At 41.3% G+C, this 21,139-nt stretch overlaps 1 protein-coding gene across 2 annotated transcripts in view; it reads left to right on the top strand.

Annotated features, from left to right (window-relative positions):
- The window catches only part of PABIR2 (PABIR family member 2), a 211,798-nt gene that overhangs the window by 22,461 nt on the left and 168,198 nt on the right, over nucleotides 1–21,139 (top strand). The window contains exon 10 of one of the 2 annotated variants that reach the window (XM_055338364.1): nucleotides 1,299–1,394. The exons of the other annotated variant lie outside the window; for it this stretch is intronic. Within the exon in view, the coding sequence (XP_055194339.1) occupies nucleotides 1,299–1,350 (52 nt within the window). The 3' untranslated portion in view covers nucleotides 1,351–1,394. Of the gene's footprint in view, nucleotides 1–1,298; nucleotides 1,395–21,139 lie in introns of those variants that run through there. 2 annotated transcript variants of the gene reach the window in all.

The following is a 21,139-nucleotide window of genomic DNA, read 5'->3' as shown; positions in this document are numbered from 1 at the left end:
TTAAAAATTTTTTTAAAGCCTTTTATGCATGACTCAGGTTCTAAACACTCATTTTTCTTTTCAGTATCTTAAAAACATGAACCAGTGTTATTTCACACTTACAGAAAAGTGGCAAGAACAGCAGGGAGAATTCCTGTGCATCCTTCAGCCGGGTTGCCTGATTGTTAGCACCTAACCACGTTCACTTTATCATTCTCTCCCTCTCTTCCATATGGTGTGAATAAGTACTTAAGTATTCACATCTGAACCATCGGAGCAGTTACTGAAACGATACCCCATTACTCTTATGTGCCTTACCTGCTTCAGTGCACATTTCCTAAAGACTGGGACATTCTACACAGGCACATTAGAACTATCAAAATCAGGAAATCACCTTTGCTATACAAAACAACCATATAACCTATAGACTCCATTCAAACGTTGCCTGTGGTCCCAATAATGCTCTTTTAGCCAAAAAGTCTTTTCTTCTGACCCAAGAATCAATCCAAGATTATATGTTACATGTAGTTATTAGGTGTCTTTGACCTCTCACAATCTTGAAGCACCTCCAGCCTTGCCTTTGGTGATTTTCATATTTTTTGAAAAGTTCTGGCCAATTTTGAAAAATGTCCCTTGATTGAGGTTTGACTGTTGTTTCCTAGTTATTAAAATTCAGGTTATGCATTCTGGGCAGAAGTACCACAGAAGCGATGCTGCCTTCTATGTATTATTGTGGGAGGCACGTGATGTCACTGTCCTTTTACTGGTGATGGTAAATTTGATCCTTCACTTAAGGTGGTGTCTGCCAGATTTCTGTGCAGTTAATGTTTTGCCTTTGAAATTAATAAAAATATTTGGTGTGGAGATACTTTGACAGTATATAAATATCCCGTTTCCTCACACTTTCACTAATTTTAGTATCCATTGATCTTTCGTGTTTGTGCCTTATGGTAGTAGGATGGCCGCCTAATGGTGACTCATTCTATCATTTTTTCCACATTTATTAGTTGGCATTCTACAGTAAAAAACATTTCTCTTCACCATTTATTTGCATCAGTGTGGACTTCTGGACTCCTATTTTCATCAGTGTGTTTTAAATCATTTTCATTATTGGGGCACCCGGGGGGCTCAGTCGGTTAAGCAGCCGACTCTTGGTTTTCAGCTCAGGTTATGATCTCAAGGTTGTGAGATTGAGCCTCACGTTGGGGTCCACACTGGGTCCACAAGCCTCCAGTTTGCTGGAGATTCTCCCTCTCCACCCACTCACACATGTGTGTGCTATCTTTCTAAATAAATAAAATCTTAAAAATCATTTTCAGGGATGCCTGGGTTGCTCAGCAGTTGAGCATCTGCCTTCGGCTCAGGTCGTGATCCCGGGGTCCTGGGATGGAGTCCTGCATCACACTCCCTGCATGGAGCCTGCTTCTCCCTCTGCCTGTGTCTCTGCCTCCCTCTCTCTGTATCTCTCGTGAATAAATAAATAAAATCTTTTTAAAAATCATTTTCATTATTTTAATAATTCGCATCTCAGATTTGGACAGTTGAGAATCCCTCCAAGCAGGCTCCTGTGTCCTTTTGACAAATCTCAGGGTTTTTGGAGCACTGTTTTGCTACCTGGCTTAAGATGACCCAGATTCATACTTTCCTTGCCCCTGCCTTGGGATCAGACATTTCTATAAGAAGCCCCGATTCCTTTTAGTGGAAAATGGTATTTCAAAGCCAAGGTGTAGGCACTAGGTGTAATCATTGTTATTAGGGCATTGTGGTTTAAAGGCTTTCTCAGCATAGAGAAAATATATGTGGATGTGTGTACACACACACATATGTTCATCTATTAAAAATGAGTTCAAACAGCTACCTCTGATTCCAGTTCAACACCATAAGGTTCCTTCTAGCATCCACCCTATCCATATTTGTAACTCTGCTCTCTGATAGTGACAGACCTGGTTCCCTTTATCCTCAGTATGACTGCTCATTTCCCCTGTATGTAAGTGATTTCTGCCCCTGCCGCGCTGGCTTCCTCCCCAGCCCCAGCCATCTCCTGGTGCTGACCTTGAGGTCCCTCCAGTCCCACCAGCCCTGGCTGTCTCCACAGAAGGCAAAGGGAAGAAGGGCTCAAATACTCAGGTTTTAAATATCCCTAGCTTGCACCCCTCCCAGCTACCACCCCTAAGCTCCTCTTCCTGTGTGTTGAATTGTTCACAGCTCAGGGATTTCTTATATTCATCAATTTTGCAACTACTTACCGAGCCCTGGGCTGGGAACTATGCAGATTACGTTCCTGCCTTCAAGTTGACCAGCCTGGTGCCGTAAAGGGAACTACACTAGGCAGTGGAAGCGCTGGTGTGTGAAGCACTGAGTGGACAGGGGCAGACAGAAGGAGAGCACCTAATATAACCTGGACTGCACTTCTGGAGTGCTTCCTAGAAGAAGTGACATGAAGCTGAATCTTGGAGAACAGACCTGGGGTGCTGGTGGGAGTCAGGTAGAGGGAAATAGGGTACAGGTGCTATCATGGGAGGGAAGTAATTTGCTAATAGAAGAAAATGAGGCTGGAGAAACGGGGACCACATCCGGTTTTTAGGACTTGAGAGTCATATTATGGAGGTGGAAGCTATGCATGTGGATGGAAAGTAGCGAGATTCATGGAGAAGAGGGTTAAGGACAAAATCCTGACAAGCACCAACATGTAAGAGACAGGCTGAAGGAGAAATGGGATGGCAAGAGAGGTAGGAGAAAAACCTGGAGAAACAAGCTAATGCCGTCAGCAGAGCTAAGGAAGGAGTCGGCTCCCTGGTTACTTAAGATGAGGGCCAGAAACTTCCCATTGGGTCTGATCTTTAGGTCCCCTAGAGACTCATTAGCATACTTTTGGTGAGGTGGAAGGGGCAAAGTCCAATTGATGTGGCTGGAATAAAGGGAGCTGGGTGGGGGAGTGGGTGCTTTTAAGAAATGGAGACAAGCAGCACAGTCTGTACTCAAATCCAACTTATTGCTTTTCTTCCAACTCTTGCTCAATTACAACTTCAAATTGCTCCCATTTTCTCTTCTGTACCCTTGGTGGCTAGCACTGTGTCCACAACATAACAGTCACTCAATAAAATTTTGTCCAACAGTGAGTAAGTAACCACACGCTCTAACCAACAGAGGGAGCCGAAGAAAAAATCACTCTGATCTGTAGAGGGAGCCCAAAGGAAGAAAGAGCGGGAAGCAACCCCTGAGGAAGTGTTAACAACACAGTCTGACCTCTAGGAGGAGCCTCAAGCTTCTTCTGTTCCAGACACTCCTGAGGAAAACTTGCATGAGGAGCCTGGGAGCAGAAGTACCACCTTTAGGTAATTTTTATTAGTGTATAATACCTCATATGTAACTTCTGTTTGTGGCACATGGTACCGATTTCCTATTTCTGATAGTGATGTGAAGTTTTCTGCTGGCGTAAATTGAACAAACAATATTTTAAAATTCATCTGTTTAAAACGTGAACAAAAAGTGAGTTCATAGGAGGAATAACACCTAGATACAGCCCAAATCTTCAAAGTAAAATCCGAATCAGAATTTAGAACCAGGGAAAGCCTGGGGTCACTGTGGTGTGTGGAACTGATGGTGTGAAGAGGTTAAAAGCTGTTAAATCTGTGTGGAATGCTTTCCTTGGGTGCCTCTCGGATCCTCTCTCTCTCTGGGCTTCTAATTCTGCTTTTCTCCTGTGAAGTGTGGTAAGATAAGTCTGGCACCCCAGCTTTAGCTTCTGAGGGGAAGACACCCCTCTCTAGCCTTGAGGGTCGACGGAGAACTTGGTTGGGGCTAAGGGAAAAGGAGCCTAAAGAGCACATGAGGCCTGGTATGTTAGGTCCTGGTTTGCTCAGAACTGAGATGTTTCCTGGGGACTTTCAATGCGAAAACAAGGCAGGTACCGGGCAAACTCAGACTATTCAGTTACCCTAAAAGGTTTCTTGCCTTCCCTAGGTGTGGTTTTTCCTTTAGTTTCTTTCCTTACCTGTCTTCTGATTGGAAGAGTATTTAGGGCTCCAAAGCTAAGCTCAGAAGGTCAGCCTCAGAGAAAGAAGGTTCTGGTCACTGAGGCCTGTCTACTTTGGGCAAAGGAAATTTCTGGTGTATAGAATTTCAAGTCATCTAATGACTACACTGGAGTTTGAGGTAAAAGCCTGGGCTGGTGAAGTGTTTCTTTGAATCTGTTATTCAGGCATTTATCTCCCTCCAAGACCTATGGGCCAGGCACTCCTGCCAGGCAGGAGGGGGACGCTGGCTGATGCAGGTGGTGGATCTAGAATGCTAGGATTTATAATCCTGAATGGTGAGTAGTTTCTCCTCAAGGACAAAACTAATGTCTCACAACAGTATTTAAAATTATTTTCTTTCTTGTGTATTTTTCTTCGTTATTTTGTATTCGTTTTAAAATGATCGGTTGCGAAAAACTCACTATAAAAATTTCAAACCTCATAGAAGTATGCAAAATAAATAAACTCCTCCCCCGCAGCCTTATCTGTAATTTAATACTTTGATTTGTATACGTAATTAATCTTTTTATACATTTGAAATGTACTTGTAATAGATAAGCATGCATACTTTAGAGATTTTTATTATAGCATACATACAAAAGAGTGTACTGCTTCATGAATGAGCACAAACTGGATGGTCTGTGGAGTGTTCTGGAATGTTCTGTGTGGCTTGGGTGATGGTTACATGGGTTTATTCAGTGTGTGAGAATTCATAGACTGGCTAGAAGTGAGCATTAGGGGGCGCTTCAAGAGTTCTGGAATTTTCTGTGACATGGGTGATGGTTAAATGGGTTTGCTCAGTTTGTGATAATTCACAGAGAGTTAAATGGCTGGAATTGGCATTAGAGGGCGCTTTAAGCATTCTGGAATGTTCTATGTTGTTTGTGATAATTCATAGAGGGTGAATAGCTGAAGTAAGCATTAGGGAGTACTTTAGGAGTTCTGGAATGTTCTATGTTGACCCGGGTGATGGTTTATGGGTTCATTTTTAGCAACCGTATATTATTCCCTTGTACAAACATTCCATAATTTATCTAATCCTTAATTGATGGTCATTTAGGATCTTGATAATTTATTAGTGTACATAAGTCGTAACATACATTTATTTTCGCTTCTGTAAGTATTTCTGCAGGAGAGAGTTTTAGAAGTGATAAATTGTTGGGTCAAAGGGTATGTGCATTTTATTCATTATTTTCCTTTTGAAAAGGTAATACAAGTTCAGTGTAAAAAATTCAAATAGGAAAAAGGGCATATAGAAAAAAAGTCAGTCTTCCTTCTCCTTTTGACCTCTAGTTCCATAAGATCCTTCCTCAGAAACAACCAGTGTTACCAGGTTCTGGTGGTTTTTTTTCCAGAGACAACTTATACATTGCATATGCATTTACATATTTTATAGGCACTGCTTAAAACCATACCTTCAAGATTTTACCAATTTATAAATTCTCCTGTAGGGTATGAGAGTTCCCATTACCCACTAGAGATGATTTAAGGGTTCTAGAAAGATTTGAGTAAAAGAAACAGACTTTAGGGGCACCTGGGTGGCTCGGTTCGGTTAAGTGTCTGCCAGCCCCACGTTAGGCCCCCTGCTCAGTGGGGAGTCTGCTTTTCCCTCTTTCTCTGCTGCTCCCCGTGATTGTGCTCTCTTTCTCTGTTTCAGATGATAAATAAAATTTAAAAAATAGATTTTATTCATGTATTTATTCATTTATTGGAGATACATTCACGTTTCAAAATTCTATAGGTACAAAAGAGCAGTGAAATGTCTCCCTCCCATCCTCATCCCCCAGCCACCCTAGCTTATCTTCCCCAAAACAGTTTTCAATTTCTTGTGTATCCTTACAGAGAGTTTGCATATGCAAACAAATACAACAGTATTTTCTTTTTACCAAAGTTTTACACAGACGATATCATTGTTTGTATGAGCTATGACTATGTATTCTCTCCCTCCCGCACTGCCAGCCCCCAAACCATAGTGCCTTATAACAATAGTTGTTCGTTTTTTTCTCAGGAGTTTATGGGCAGGCTGGAAGGTTCTACTGTTCAGGACCAGGCTCAGCTGATCTCAGTTGATCAGTTGGTCTAGAATGGTCTTAGCTGTGATGACTCAGCTCTATTCCACAGGGTTTGTCACCTTCCAGCTTACTCTTAATTGTGGTGCCATGATTTCCCAGGAACAGAAGCACACAAGGCCTCTGGGAGCCTAGGCTTGGACCTGCACACCATAACTTCTTAAATTTAATTGATCAAGGCAAGTCACAAGGCTAGCCCAGATTCAGGGATGTGAGGAGCTATAAAGTCACCTTACAAGGGATGTGGGTTTAGGGAAGGGAAGAGGTAAGGTCATTTATTCCATTAAACAATGCTATAGGTAGATGTACTCTTTTTCCCTAACAGTATATCATATATTTTGAAGATTTCATATTAGTCTTCAAAGTGCTTCTTTGTTGTTTTTTTTAAATTATTTTTAATTTTTTAAAAGATTTTATTTATTCATTCACGAGAGAGAGAGAGAGAGAGAGAAGCAGAGACACAGGCAGAGGGAGAAGCAGGCTCCATGCAGGGAGCCCGATGCGGGACTCGATTCCAGGTCTCCAGGATCACGCCCTGGGCTGAAGGCAGGCGTTAAACCACTGAGCCACCCAGGGATCCCCTATTTTTAATTTTTATTATTTTTTTAATATTTTATTTTTATTTAGTCATTAGAGACACAGAAAGAGAGGCAGAGACATGGGCAGAGGGAGAAGTAGGCTCCCCTTATGAGGGAGCCTGATGCGGGATTTGATCCTGGAACCCCGAGATCATGCCCTGAGCCGAAGGCAGACGTTCAAGCACTGAGCCACCCAGGTGGCCCTGTTTTTTTTTTTTTTAATTCCATTTCATTTTGCTGGTTCCATTTTGTTTTAAAGATTTTATTTATTTATTCATGAGAGACAGACAGAGAGAGAGAGGCAGAGACATAGGCAGAGGGAGAAGCAGGCTCCATGCAGGGAGCCCGATGTGTGACTCGATCCTGAGACTCCAGGATCATGCCCTGGGCCAAAGGCGGGGGTGCTCAATCACTGAGCCACTCAGGGTTACCATTGCTGGTTCCATTTTGGAGGAAATTTGGATTATTCCCAATCTCGTTATTATTTAATAATGCTGTAGTGAGTAATACTGATCATATGTCAGATAAATTCCTAGAAGTGGAACCACTAAGTCAAAGGGTATGTGTACTTGCAATTTTGATAGATATGGCCAACTTCAATTAAAACTTTTTTTTTCAGGGCACCTGGGTGGCATAGTTGGTTAAGTGGCCAACTCTTGGTTTTGGCTCAGGTCCTGAGACCAAGCCCTGAGGGGAGCTCCACGCTCATCGTGGAGTCTGCTTAAAAGATTATCTCTCTCTATGGGACACCTGGGTGGCTTGGGTGACTTTCTCTGTGTGTCTCTCATGAATAAATAAATAAAATCTTAAAAAAAAAGAAGATTCTCTCTCCCTTTCCCCCTCCCCTCCACACTCTCATTCTCTCTCTAAAATAAATAGATCTTTTAAACAATACTTCAACTTCTTATTTAGAAAAAGGTTGTAAAACCTATAGAAAAGTTGAAAGAATAACTCAATGAACACCTATATACCCTTCACGAAAATTAAACATTTTGTTAAGTTTTTTTAAGATTAGGGGCACCTGGGTGGCTCAGTCAGTTAAGCATCTGCCTTTGGCTCAGGTTGTGGTCTCAGGGCCCTGGGATCCAGCCCCTCATCAGGTTCCCTGCTCAGCAGGGAGTCTGCTTCTCCTTCTCTCTCTCCCTCTCCCTCTGTCGCTCCCCCTGCTTATGCTCTCTCTTCTCTCTGTGTCAAATAAGTGAATAAAATCTTTTAGGATGCCTGAGTGGCTCAGCGGTTGAGCATCTGTCTTTAGCTCAGGGCATGATTCCAGGATCTGGGACTGAGTCCCACATCAGGCTCCCTGCATGAAGCCTGCTTCTTCCTCTGCCTGTGTCTCTGCCTCTCTCTTTCTGTGTCTCTCATGAATGAATGAATGAATGAATGAATAAATAAATAAATATTTTTTTAAAAAAAGTAAATAAAATCTTTTTAAAAGAAGATTTCTAAAGATTAAACATTTGTTAACCTTTTGCTACCTTTGTTCTCTCTCGTCCTTTTTCTCTTCCTTTCTCTCATCTTCCCCCCACCAGTATGTACACACATATTTTTGTGAACCATTTGAAATTAAGTTACAGCCATCAAGGCACTTTTTCAGATACTTTTCCATCCTGCATTGCCGAAAAACAGAGATGTTTGCTTACATAATCAGAATTTTGTTAGCAGAACCAAGATATTTAACATCAATAAGATAATTTTATTTAATTTGCGGTCCATATTCAAATTGCTCAAATTGCCCCAATAATCTGCTTTGGAGCTTTTCTTTTTTTAGTTGAGAATCCAAAATTCAGGATCAAAGGTCATGTAAATTCATCTAGTTGTCATGTCACTTTGTTTTTTTCTTAAGATTTAAATTTATTTATTTACTTACTTTTTTTAAAGATTTTATTTACTTATTCATGAGAGACAGAGAGAGAGGCAGAGACACAGGCAGAGGGAGAAGCAGGCTCCATGCTGGGAGCCCGATGTGGGACTCAATCCCAGGACTCCAGGATCACGCCCTGAGCCAAAGGCAAAGGCTCAACCGATGAGCCACCCAGGTGTCCCAAGATTTAAATTTTTAAAAAAATAATCTCTACACCCACTGTGGGACTTGAACTCACAATCCTGAGTTCAAGAGTCTTATGCCCTACTGATTGAGTCAGCCAAGTGCCCCTTTAGTTTTCCTTAATACAGAGCAGTCCCCCACTTTTTTCATCTTTCATGAAATATTTATTTTGAAGTGCCTGGGCCAGTTATTTTGCATAATGTCTTGTAATTTGGTTTTTTCAGATTGTTTCCTCATGATCAGATTTAGTGAGACAAACGTTTTTAGCAAGAATACTATATAGGTGAGTCCTATTGCACCACATAAGGAGGTAGGTGACATTGGTTGGTCCTCTAGTGATGCCAAGTTTGATCAGTTGGTCAAAGCAGTGTTCTACAGATTCTTCCACTGGAAGGGTACTCTTTCCCCTTTGTAATGAATAAATTGACATTTTAAATCAGGTGTGATCATGTACATGCCCTATTCTACAAAGACTTTTCACCAAATAGTTTTAGCATTCACTGGTGATGCCTATCTGAATCAGGGTTATTTTTTTAAGATTTTATTTATTTATTCATGAAAGACACAGAGAGAGAGAGAGGCAGAGACATAGGCAGAGGGAGAAGCAGGCTCCCTGTGAGGAGCCTGATGTGGAACTTGATCCCAGGACCCTGGGGTCACAACCTGAGCGAAAGGCAGCCGCTCAACCACTGAGCCACCCAGGTGACCCCAGATTTTTTTAAAGATTTATTTATTTATTTTAGAGAGCATTAGCAGAGGGAGGGGCAGAGAGGGAGAAAAGCAGACTCCCCTCTGAGCTTGGAGCCCGACTTGATCTTACGACCCTGAGATCATGACCAGAACCAAAATCAAGGGATGCCTGGGTGGCTCAGTGGTGCATTGAGCATTTGCCTTCGGCCAGGGCGTGATCCTGTGGTCCTGGGATCAAGTCCCACATCGGGCTCCCTGCTTGGAACATGCTTTTCCCTCTGCTTCTGTCTCTGCCTGCCTCTCTCTCTGTCTCTCATGAATAAATAAAATCTTTACAAAAAAAAAAAAAACCTGAAATCAAGACTCAGATGCTTAATCAACTGAGCCACCCAGGTGTTCCCTGAGTCAGTTTTTCGTGGTGGCTACAAAATGACGTTTTCCTATTTTTGTCATTCCTTCCACATCTATTAGCTAGCATTCTGTTAAAGAAAGCTGCCCCTCTTCTTTTTGCATATCACTTCAAATTATTTTGTTAAATTAGTATTCAATGTGTTATAACCTGTTACTATTATTGTACTGGCACATGAACAGACAGATCAATGAAATAAAGCAGAAGGTCCAGAAGTAGATACAGGTATATATGTAATTTTAATATATAATAAATACATAAATATCATATATAATCTAATAATATAAATATAAAACATATATCTAAATGAATATATCATTATCATATATTTAATATATAATAATACCCAAATCACTGGGGCAAAGTTGAACTTTTTAATAAATGCTATTGGGATAACTGGATGACCACATAAAATAGATAATTTGGTTCCACACCTCACACTGTATACTGAAGTAAACTCCAACTGGATATGAATGTAAAAAAATAAAGCCATACAAGTACTAGAAGAAAACCTGGGTATGAGGAAAGCCTTTCTACATAGGATTCCAAATCCAGATGTAATGAAAAAGATGGAAAATAACTACATAAAAATGAAAGTAAAAACCTTTTGCATGGCAAAAACCACATAAGCAAAGTCAAAAGCAAGATGACAAAACTGGGAGAAAAATACCTCTACCATATACTATGTGAATACTATTTCCCCAATACATAGAAAACTCTGGAATTTCATGGCGGGGGGAATACAGTGCTAAAAATACCAAAAGGAAAATGGGTAAAAACATGAATACACAGTTCACAGAATAAATAAATGACCTTTACACGTATGAAAAGATATTCAACTTAACGCATAGCAAAGGGAGATGTAAATATAACTTTAAAATATGCAGTCAACTTGACCATGTGGCTCCCTTGGGGAGAGAGCTGAACAGTTGACTGAATGAACTATGGGTCCTGCCACTTCACAGTCAAATGAATGACTGGGTGAATCAGATGGAGGCAACATTCATGGTTTCTTTAGTTCCTTCTCTCCACTCTGTTTCAATTCCTACTTTAAAAAAAATTATTCATGAGCGACACAGAGAGAGAGGCAGAGACCTAGGCAGAGGGAGAAGCAGGCTGCCTGTGGGGAGCCTGATGCAGGACTTGATCCCAGGGCCCCAGGATCACGACCTGAGCTGAAGGCAAACCCTCAAGCACTGAGCCACCCAGGCGTCCCTCTACCCGTTTTTTTTTTTTTTAAGATTTTATTTATTCATGAGAGACACACAGAGAAAGAAGCAGAGACACAGGCAGGGGGAGAAGCAGGCTCCGTGTGGGGAGCCTGATATGGAACTCAATCCCCAGACCCCAGGATCATGACCTGAGCAGAAGGCAGACGGTCAACCACTGAGCCACCCAGGTTCCCTCTACCTGGTTTTTATAGCAAAATCTCTCTTATTTTTTTCTCCCAGACTTCCTTCTCTTGTCCATTTGTTACCTAAAAGTAAAGTGTTAAGCAAGGCCCACCAGCATAAAATCAAAAAGAGGAGTTGTCAGCATGAAAGGGAAATGAGCTAACAATGAAAAGTGCTGGGAAAAGTCCTGCTTTGTTATCTTTCTAGAATTATTTTCTCACGCACCCAAACAAGAAAACTGGAGAGTAATTTATTGCTAAGATCATTCCTACATCTGTTTGATCTCATTGCTAGAATCGCTCCCTACAGTTTTGCTGTAAACCTCCAGTGTTTTAGCTTTCCTTTTGTGAGCTCACTTGGGAACTCAAACAGCTATAACTTCGGTTCTTCAAGAAAATGCATCCAGGCACTCAAAAATAAATACGTCAATAAACATTTGATATGCAGCACAATTTTAAGTGGGGGGATTGCATGTTGATGGAATTTGCTAATGAGCCTTCAGCACTTGTACTTTCTTCTCTATGACTAGAAATCCTCCCTGTGTTTTTCTATTCCACTTAATTTTTTCACGCATAGAATGAGGCTTTCTTCAAATGTTGATTTTGACCTCAGATCTTGAATGAGTCACTTGATTTTTTCAAGCCCAGAATAACAGTCTTTCCTCCAGACAGTTATTGTAAAAGGAGCCTCTTGGTAGTAGATCCTATTTTCTCTAATATTGTAATTATAGATTTATCCAATAAATGTTACTTGGAAATTTCGCTCAGTTGAAAGGTGAAAAATCACATGTATTAGACACGAGAAGTTTGACTCTGTTACAAATCTATTTGTGTATATTTAAGAGTTTTGTTAGCCTATATAAATAAGCACGCTGCTTAGCAGCAGTTGAAGACAGTAAAACAACACTCTGCAGGGTTGTTGTTTTTTTTTAAGGTTTTGATGAATGTGGATACAAATTGAATTGGGACAAAAAATGAAGGGTTTGAAGTTAAAACTGAGGTAGTGATAATTTACTGTAAATGTACTTTATCGTTGTTGGAGAATAAATGAAAAGCAATGGAAAATAGAACATTTTATTTTATTTTTTTTAATTTTTATTTATTTATGATAGTCACAGAGAGAGAGAGGCAGAGACACAGGCAGAGGGAGAAGCAGGCTCCATGCACCGGGAGCCCGACGTGGGATTCGATCCCGGATCTCCAGGATCGCGCCCTGGGCCAAAGGCAGGCGCCAAACCGCTGCGCCACCCAGGGATCCCTAGAACATTTTAAAGTGAAAATAAAAATCACCCTAAATATCCCAGGTAGAAATTGCTCTATGTTTGTGGGTTTTCCCTACATAATTGAGTCCAGGCTCTAAACACAATATCTGAGGCTATCAAAAGGCTTAAACATTGTGAATATTTTTTAAAGAAATACTCATCCAGGGTATTTAGGTTATACGAGTTGACACACTACTGTGATGCATGGTTTGAGAATCTGTGTCTAGAAATCAATTCATAGAAGTCCTGTTTCAGTTACCTGCAGATGTCAGTGTGGATCTGAGTGTGGTTCAGCAGTTTGTTCCAGATGATGGTGAACAGTTGAAGTCCAGTTGTGAACCAGTTGCTTATTACACAAACACCAGTTTAGTTTGGATGAGTAATGTGAGCTGCAAGGGCCTTAAGTCGCTGAAAATTTTTTTACAACATTTTCATAAGCATGGATATATTCTCTAGTCACAGAGTTCACAGAAGATTATACTCTCTTGTTCCCACCCCTGATTGTTTGACCAGGCTTTCTTAAATTTGTTCTAGTACTAGAGCAGTAGAGTTGATATAGTTGGGTTTTATGAAATTTGACATCAACCCACATGGCAGGTCTGAGGGATATATTGCAAGCTGTGTTGGTTCCCTTTCTGCTGTTATCATGTATTTAAACAAAGTTTTTTTTTTAAAAAAAGATTTTATTTATTTATATCCATGAGAGACAGAGAGAGAGAGAGGCAGAGACCTAGGCAGAGGGAGAAGCAGGCTCCACGCAGGGAGTCTGATGCAGGACTCAATCCAGGAACCTAGAATCATGCCCTGAGCCAAAGGCAGATGCTCAACCGCTGAGCCACCTAGGTATCCCTAAACACAAAGCTTAAAACCAGTAATTCTGGGTTGCCTGGGTGGCTCAGTTGGTGAAGTGTCTGTCTTCAGCTCAGGTCATAATCCCGGGGTCCTGGGATCGGAGCCCCCCCATTGGGCTCCGTGCTTAGCAAGGAGCCTGCTTCTCTCTCTGCCCCTCCCTCTTGCTCTGCTCTCAAATAAATAAAATCTCTCTCAGCTCTCAAATAAATAAAATCTTTTTATAAAAACCCCAATAATTCTAACTCTCAGCATCATCTTTGCCATTCTTTCCTATTCCTTTCTCTTCTACAGGATTCCACTCTCATCCGACTTCACAAAATAAAAAGTCAGTGTTTATTAAGCTAGGAAATTCTCAGAGCCATGCAATGGCTCATCGTGGCAATGCCCTGTTCTTTCTTGGGCCATGACACAAATCTACCATCTGTTTCATAAGCTAGCAAGCTTCCTCTCAGCTATAATTTGCTATATATATTGGTACATAAATTGTTGGTAGCTTATGTTTACCTAGCAACAGAATCTGTTTGGCAGAAGGCTGTGGGAAAAGAGGCTTTCCTTTTTCTTTCTTTCTATTTTTTTAAAGCAGTTTCTTCATCTATAAATTTTCTTCAAGTGCAAGAAAAGCAGATATACTAGCCCAAGCAATCTTCCTTTTTTTTTACAATCTTCCTTTTATATCATTTTAACCCAAATTGCCTAGTAAATGCTCACTTTAGAGATTATTTTTGCCACTTTGATTACCTTGTATATAACTGAATGCCCTCTTTTAAATTTGTTTTTCTTTTATAAGAAAACTTTACAAATCACTGTGAATACTGTCTTTGACCTTGTCACTATCAAAGATCACTGAGTTTTGGGACTACTCACATCTATCCAGTGTAAATTTATCTGGTTTCCCAGTGTCTTTAGCATCGCTTGTGGATTTTGGATTTTGAATTTACATTTCAGGAACATTGGTCAAGAGACAGAGCAAGACAGATACTGGCATGGTATCACTTATGTGTGAAATCTAAAAAAAATGTCAAACTCATAGAACAGAGTAGAATGGTGCTTGCCAGGGGCTGGAGAGTGGGGGAAATGGAAGCTGTTGGTCAAAGGGTACAAACTTCCGGTCATAAGATTAGTAAATTCTGAGAATCTAATATACAGCATGGTGACTATAGTTAATAATACTGTGTAGTGTACTTGAAATTTGCTAAGAGAGTAGATATTAAGCATTTTCACCAAAAAAGTAACTATGTGAGGTAATGGATGTGTTTATTAACTTGATTGTGGTTAATCATTTCACCATGTATACATATAGCAAATCATCAGGTTGTACACTTTAAATACATTACAATTTTATTTGCCAGCTATAGTTTACTCTTGAACAATATGGGGGTTAGGAGTGCTGACACTCCCTCCCACGCAGTCAAAAAAAAGTTATATCCATATATAACTTTTGATGAAGTGCCTGGGTGGCTCAGTCAGTTAAGCGTCTGACTCTTGGTTTCAGCTTAGGTCATGATCTCAGGGTCCTGAGATCCAGCCCCTGGTTGGGCTCCATGATCAGTGAGGAGTCTGCTTTGCTCCCTCTCCCTTCTGCCCCTCCCCCCACTAGCAAGTGAGTATGCATGTGCTCTCTCTCAAAATAAATGAATCAGTCTTTTAAAAAAAATCAATGTGTAACTTCTGATTCCTCCAGAACTTAGCTAGTAATAGCTTACTGGTGACCAGAATCCTTACTGATAACATGAAGTCGATTAACACCTATTTTATATGTTGTATGAATTGTATCCCATGTTCTTACAATGAGGTAAGCTGGCAAAAAAAATTATTAAGAAAATAACAAGGAAGAGAATATACATTTACAGTCCTGAACTGTAGAAAATCCACCTGTAAGTAGAGGCACACTGTTCAAACCCACATGGTTCAAGGGTCAACTGTATGTACCTCAGTAAGGCTGGGACAGGGGATGGGAAAGGATACTGATCAGGATCCACTTGTCTTTAAGTTAACTGTGACCGACTCTAGCACCATGCACTGTGTTGTCTGCATTACTTTCATTTGCCTTTAGCTGAATGAGCTGTATATTCCTACCTGCTTGCTTTCTTAGCTTTCTAATCAGCAGAGCCATGTGTCTGCTGAAAAAAAAGCCAAAGGGAGAAAACAAGTTCTGACTTCCTTTCACATTAGTTATAGACCTCCTATGCTGTTAAAGGTTAGAGTGTATTTGCTGCATTCATTTTGAGAAGGGAAGGAGGTGTTGTCCTGTCAGCTTCCTTCATGCAACACTGGTGTGTAATTTGCTGCGGGCTTACTGCATGCTCTTGCCTTGGTGCAAGTGACTGGTTTTCCATTTTGATCTACAACTCTTGTGTGGTTTGCTAGGAAGTGGCAGTGTGGAGGTCACTGAGCCACCCCACCCTCCAAAACAGGAAGAAGAAGAGATCAAAAGGAAACAAAAAGAACTTCCATGCCATCTTGAGACTTTGAAACTAGCCATAAGAAAGACTAGGACAGAATTATTGGGGCAGCCCGGGTGACTCAGTGGTTTAGTGCTGCCTTCAGCTCAGGGTATGATCCTGGAGACCCAGGATTGAGTCTCGTGTCAGGCTCCCTGCGTAGAGCCTGCTTCTCCCTCTGCCTGTGTCTCTGCCTCTCTGTCTTTCATGAATAAATAAATAAAATCTTAAAAAAAAAGAATTATTGTGTAGACAAAGTTACTTTTGGCCAGAGCCTTCCTATGTCTTTTGTAGTCTTTGCTTCTGTCCCCCCTCAGTCCCTGACTCTTCACATGCCCACGGTGTTGCAAAGGACGTGGCAATTGACTGTGATGGTGAGATCCATGGATTGCTCTGCGTTCATTGATAACTGGGGCCATTCACTGATATCACAAAAAGTGCATGCTTGCTGCTCTCCCAGTAATGGCAGGCATGTAGGCAAGGAGTGAGCATCTTGAGCCATGAGATTGAATCCCATTTTTGTAGAGCTGCTGGTTAAAGGTGAGCAAGAGTAGGTGAGCTCACGAGAGGAGAGCTGGCAGAAAGAAGGAGGACCGGATTTGTGGGACAGGAGGGAGGCACAGCAAGAACTCCTGGAGGAATATACAGTCAAGGAGGGAAGCCCATTGTCTCAGCTTACTGAGGCCTCAGCCAGTGGTGTTGTGCCAGGGACCAGAGGTAGGAGGAGCAGGTTAGAGAAAATGAATTTGAAAAGGGTGGTGATGACTGCCCAAAAACTGGTGATGAATGCCCCAAAAGCCTTTGGTGGCATCATTTCTGTAAAGGATGTACAGAAGTCAGATTGCAGAGGACCAGGAAAGGAATGCAGGCCTGAAAGCAAATCTCCATTCTAAAAGTTCAGCAGAGGGGCACCTGGCTGGCTTAGTCAGGAGAGCATGGGACTCTTGATCTTGGGGGTTGTGCATTTGAGCCCCACGTTGGGTGTAGAGATTACTCTAAAAAATTTTTTAAACTTTGGCAACATTTAGAGACTGGTAGCTATGAGGGTAGGAGGGTCACTGTAAAGGTAGTTTTTGCTGCCATTGTGATGACATTGAAGAACCCATGGGAGATGTAAGGAATCAGAGGATCCTATTGATCATTGCTATCCTGTAGAACTTCCTGCAGTGATGAAAGTGTTCTATGTCTCCACTGCTCCATACAGTGGCCAGTAGCTACATGAGGCTACTCAGCCCTTGAAGTGTGGCTGAGGCATAGCAAAACTGAATTTTAAATTTTATTTAATTTTAATTCATTTACATTTAAATAGCCACACATGGCTACTAGCTACCAGATAGGGACAGTGCAAGTTTAGAGGGAGAGGATAAATGTGGAAGGAGAAAGGTAGGTAGGGATCAACTCTAAAGCAGAGAGGGAGGGATAACTTTTTTCTCATTTATTTCATTCATTTATTTACATAGTGTATTATTAGTTTCAGAGGTAGAGTTTAGCAATTCATCCATTGCATATAACACCCAGTGCTCATTCCATCACCAGTTACCCCACACCTTCACCCCCCTCCGTTCCAGCAACCCTCAGTTTGTTTCCTATGGTTAAGAATCTATTATGGTTTGTCTGAGGGTTGGATAACTTTGAGAGTCTTGAGAAAAAAGTCTTCATCTGATATGGGAGATCTCTCATGCCTCTAGTAGCTAAGAGTTCAGACTCCCACCTTCAATTTTTTCCACAGCCTTTGTCAAGCTCATCTACTAAGAATGGGGAATTGGGAGGTAGAGGCCTTGGGGGCCTGAGGAGAAAGACTAGAATGTTCACAGGATGAGGTTGTAAGGAGCAACTGGGCCACAGTGGTAGCCAGGGTGTCATTGACAGCATGAATTTGTGGTGTGCCAAGTCTGAGGGACTTGATAGGGGCCAAATTTGCACTGGGCTAAATGTGTGCAATTCTAAAATAAGGTTCCTTTTGGACTAAGATGTGAACTAAAAGGATCTGGAAAATATTATGCAGTTTAAGCTTAGAAAGTTATGTTTAAGTGTATCTTAACAGTTCTATTACTCTACCTTAAACATTTCCTGGTAAATTTCTTTTTTTTTCTGGTGAATTTAAGCCTTGATAGCATAAAATGTGTTTGAAAGAATCTCACCAGACAGGTTGGGCCTCTTCTGCCTGGGTGGTGTTTGGTTAGGGTAATCTGCCAGATTCCACCACTTGTTCTCCTCTTGAAAGACTTTTGGGGCAGCTAACTCATCTCTGGTATAGGAGTGGCGGTGGCGGGAGCCTCCCTCATAGCAATAAAAATTACAGCACTGTGCAAACTCATAGCTACTTAACTAACACCCTTTCCAGATTCTTTGGCAGGCGGGAGCAGGAGATGCTTATTGCAATATAGATTCTATTTGCGGGAAAGGAGAATTAAAGGAACGAGCAGAGAGGAATGGATGTTGATCAGCTAGGAGTTTTCTGTATGTCAACATCAAAAGAATTATGAACTCGGGAGTTTTTCTTAAAGTCTAGGTATAGACAGCAGTTTAAAATCTTGTTTTTAAAAAGATTTAAAAACATTTTTAAGTAATCTCTACACCCAACATGGGGCTTGAATTTACAACCCCAAAATCAAGAGTTGCACACTCTGCTGACTGAGCCAGCCAGGCACCCCAAATCTTGTATTTTTAAATATCTTACCAGGCCCCAAATTTTAACTTCAGAGAAAAGTAAATATTTTGGCTAAGTAGTCAACTGCATGAGTATTTCTGTGTAATTGATTTTTGTCTTCGATTCTTATCTTTTTTTGGCCTAACACTCTTGGAAGTTTATGTCAAAAGCCCATGACAAATGACCTTGATTAGAACTCTTCCTCTCTGGGATCCCTGGGTGGCGCAGTGGTTTGGCGCCTGCCTTTGGCCCAGGGCGCGATCCTGGAGACCCAGGATCGAATCCCACATCAGGCTCCCGGTGCATGGAGCCTGCTTCTCCCTCTGCCTGTGTCTCTGCCCCTCTCTCTCTCTCTCTCTCTCTCTCTCTCTCTCTCTCTGACTATCATAAAAAAAAAAGAACTCTTCCTCTCACATTAAGATATAATATGAGCACAACGTGTCTCGTTTAATATGTTCCAATGGCCAGAAAGGGCAACACGACTACTCCATTCTCTAGAATTCCAGCCAGGGCTTTCAAGGGAAATAAATATGCTGGATCCTCAACTTGCCAATATCAGACCTAGATAATTGTCAGTTGTTTCGTCCATCGAGAAAGGTGATCTGCTATAAAGTATCAAGACATTCCTCCTATTTAAGTCCCAATGCCAGAGTATTTTAACCTGCATAAGTAATCCCAATAGCTACAACCAAATGAAATTTCCAAAGATGAGGGTATAACCATGGAAAGTAGAATCTGGCACACCTCTAAGGTATAAGGAGTAACTCAGAAATTGTAGAATTTTGATGTGTTTGTTCTAGACATTTGTTAAATATCTTCCAAGAACCCCTAACATTGGTGGTGAGGTAAGGAGAGGATGGAGATTCAAAGGGAGTATGAGATATGGATCTAGCCCCCAAAGATCTTGTACTCTAGTTGCAGTAACAGATCTGGAGCTTCTAAAGCAATTAGAGAACAATTAGGTACTAAGTTACATAGTAAGGACTAGAAGATTGACTAGAATCTATCCCCTTAAAGATAAAAGAGATATGTGATAGCAAGAACTGGGACTATCATGTCAAAGGCCAGTTTCATCACTAATCTACTACATCATCTTGGCCTGAAACTCTCTAGGTCCTTAGCTGGTTTTTCTATAAGAGATGGTGCAACGTGCTAAGATGGCTTTCACAGAGGGCTTCTTCGAAAATTCAGTGAGAGATTTTGTAGATGACCATCTTGCCTGGGGTGGGAGGCCATACTGGATAATTCCTAAAGTCCTGGATAAGTCCTAGAGTCCTACTCTTAAGCTTCTGTGATTTTGTGGTAGTAAATGTGAAAGTGCTTCGAAAAGTGTAAAGAGGTATAAAATGTGACATTTGTGTCCTCATCATTACAAATGCTCCTTGTGGGTTCCCTGGGGCTGATGTGCTCCCCATCCCTGCTACATGGCTTATCCCATAGCTCATTTCCTGACCTTAGGTTCTCAGGATCTCTTAAAAATTAATAAGCTGAGTGATCAGTGGAGAATTTCCCAAGGAGGTCCCCACTATTTCCCCACTCCAACAGACATTTGTTTTCTCTTCCCTGGCAGAATGCAAACTTCACTACAGGCCACTGAACAAAATAATGGCTTCTTTAAAAATCATTAAGCTGAGTGACCAGGCAACTCGAAATATAGCAAGGTGTTTCCCAGGGAGGTCAGGTCACCACTCTTCCCACCTTCTACATTTGTCTTCCCTTCCCCATCAGAATGCAAACTGCCCTGTGAGCCACCTGGCAGACACTCTTTTGGCCTCCTGGAGAGACCATCCTTTAGCCACAGGAAGCAAGCAGCTTAACAGGGCGCTTTTGGTGCAGGTTGGCAATGGATTAATTAGAGGTTTCATTTAACTCTAGATGGTCAGTGGTGTTCCACCCCACCTCTCCCAGAGTATGTCATTGTCTCGATTGAAAAGGCCTAAGGGCAAAGCTTAGAAATGAGTTTAAGCAGTTATACATCAACTAAGCATAAAGATCTCTGTGCTTTTGCTGCATTTATGGCCCACTCTATACCATTCCTTTTGACTTAGCATATACTACCTTGGATTGTTTATGATTTTTCCAGAGCATATGCCACGTGTCCCTTACTAAAACCTTGGGTAGCCTCTTGAATGTGGAGCATAATGTTCTGTATACAATATTCACTTGATTTGAAAACAAATTCCAAGTAATGTAGAAAATATGATCTTTCGAAGTATTTACAGTCCAAAAGAAATTATACTGATCCTAATCCAAGAAACTTGGAAGTCTGTTCACTTCCACCCTTTCACCTCAAATAACGCAGATTGGTTTAACAGCCCACCACGTCTCACTAATGTTAATGTATGGTTACCTCTGGCAGTCGATGCTGGGATCTAGGAGTGGAGTTTGGGCATTAGTTAGCTTTGCCAGTGACTGTGATATATCATCTATAATATATGATACGTGATATAGCCGGCAGAGCCAAACGAGTCACTCTGAGAGTGAGTTATTGGCTTTCTGGACAGAAAAGGTGTTGGGTCAAGTCCAAAAACAGCACTGAATTTTCCTACTCTGTGAGCAGCAAGAAAAATGAAGGCCAAGGTGACCACAATCCTATCTAGCCTCTACATCTGCATTTACCAAGATGTTTTTAAAGTCCTTGATGTTAACTCCAGAGAGGCAGTAAAAATGGACCCAAACCGGAGGGATGTAAAGGGTGCCTTTCCATCTCTTGGGACAATTAGGCAGCCAACCAGCCTGGCCAGCTGATGGAG

The sequence above is a fragment of the Nyctereutes procyonoides genome, unplaced genomic scaffold, assembly GCF_905146905.1.
Source record: "Nyctereutes procyonoides isolate TBG_1078 unplaced genomic scaffold, NYPRO_anot_genome, whole genome shotgun sequence".
NCBI lineage: Eukaryota > Metazoa > Chordata > Mammalia > Carnivora > Canidae > Nyctereutes > Nyctereutes procyonoides.
Note: the sequence above shows the minus strand (reverse complement) of the source record. Positions and strands in the feature narration are given on the sequence as shown.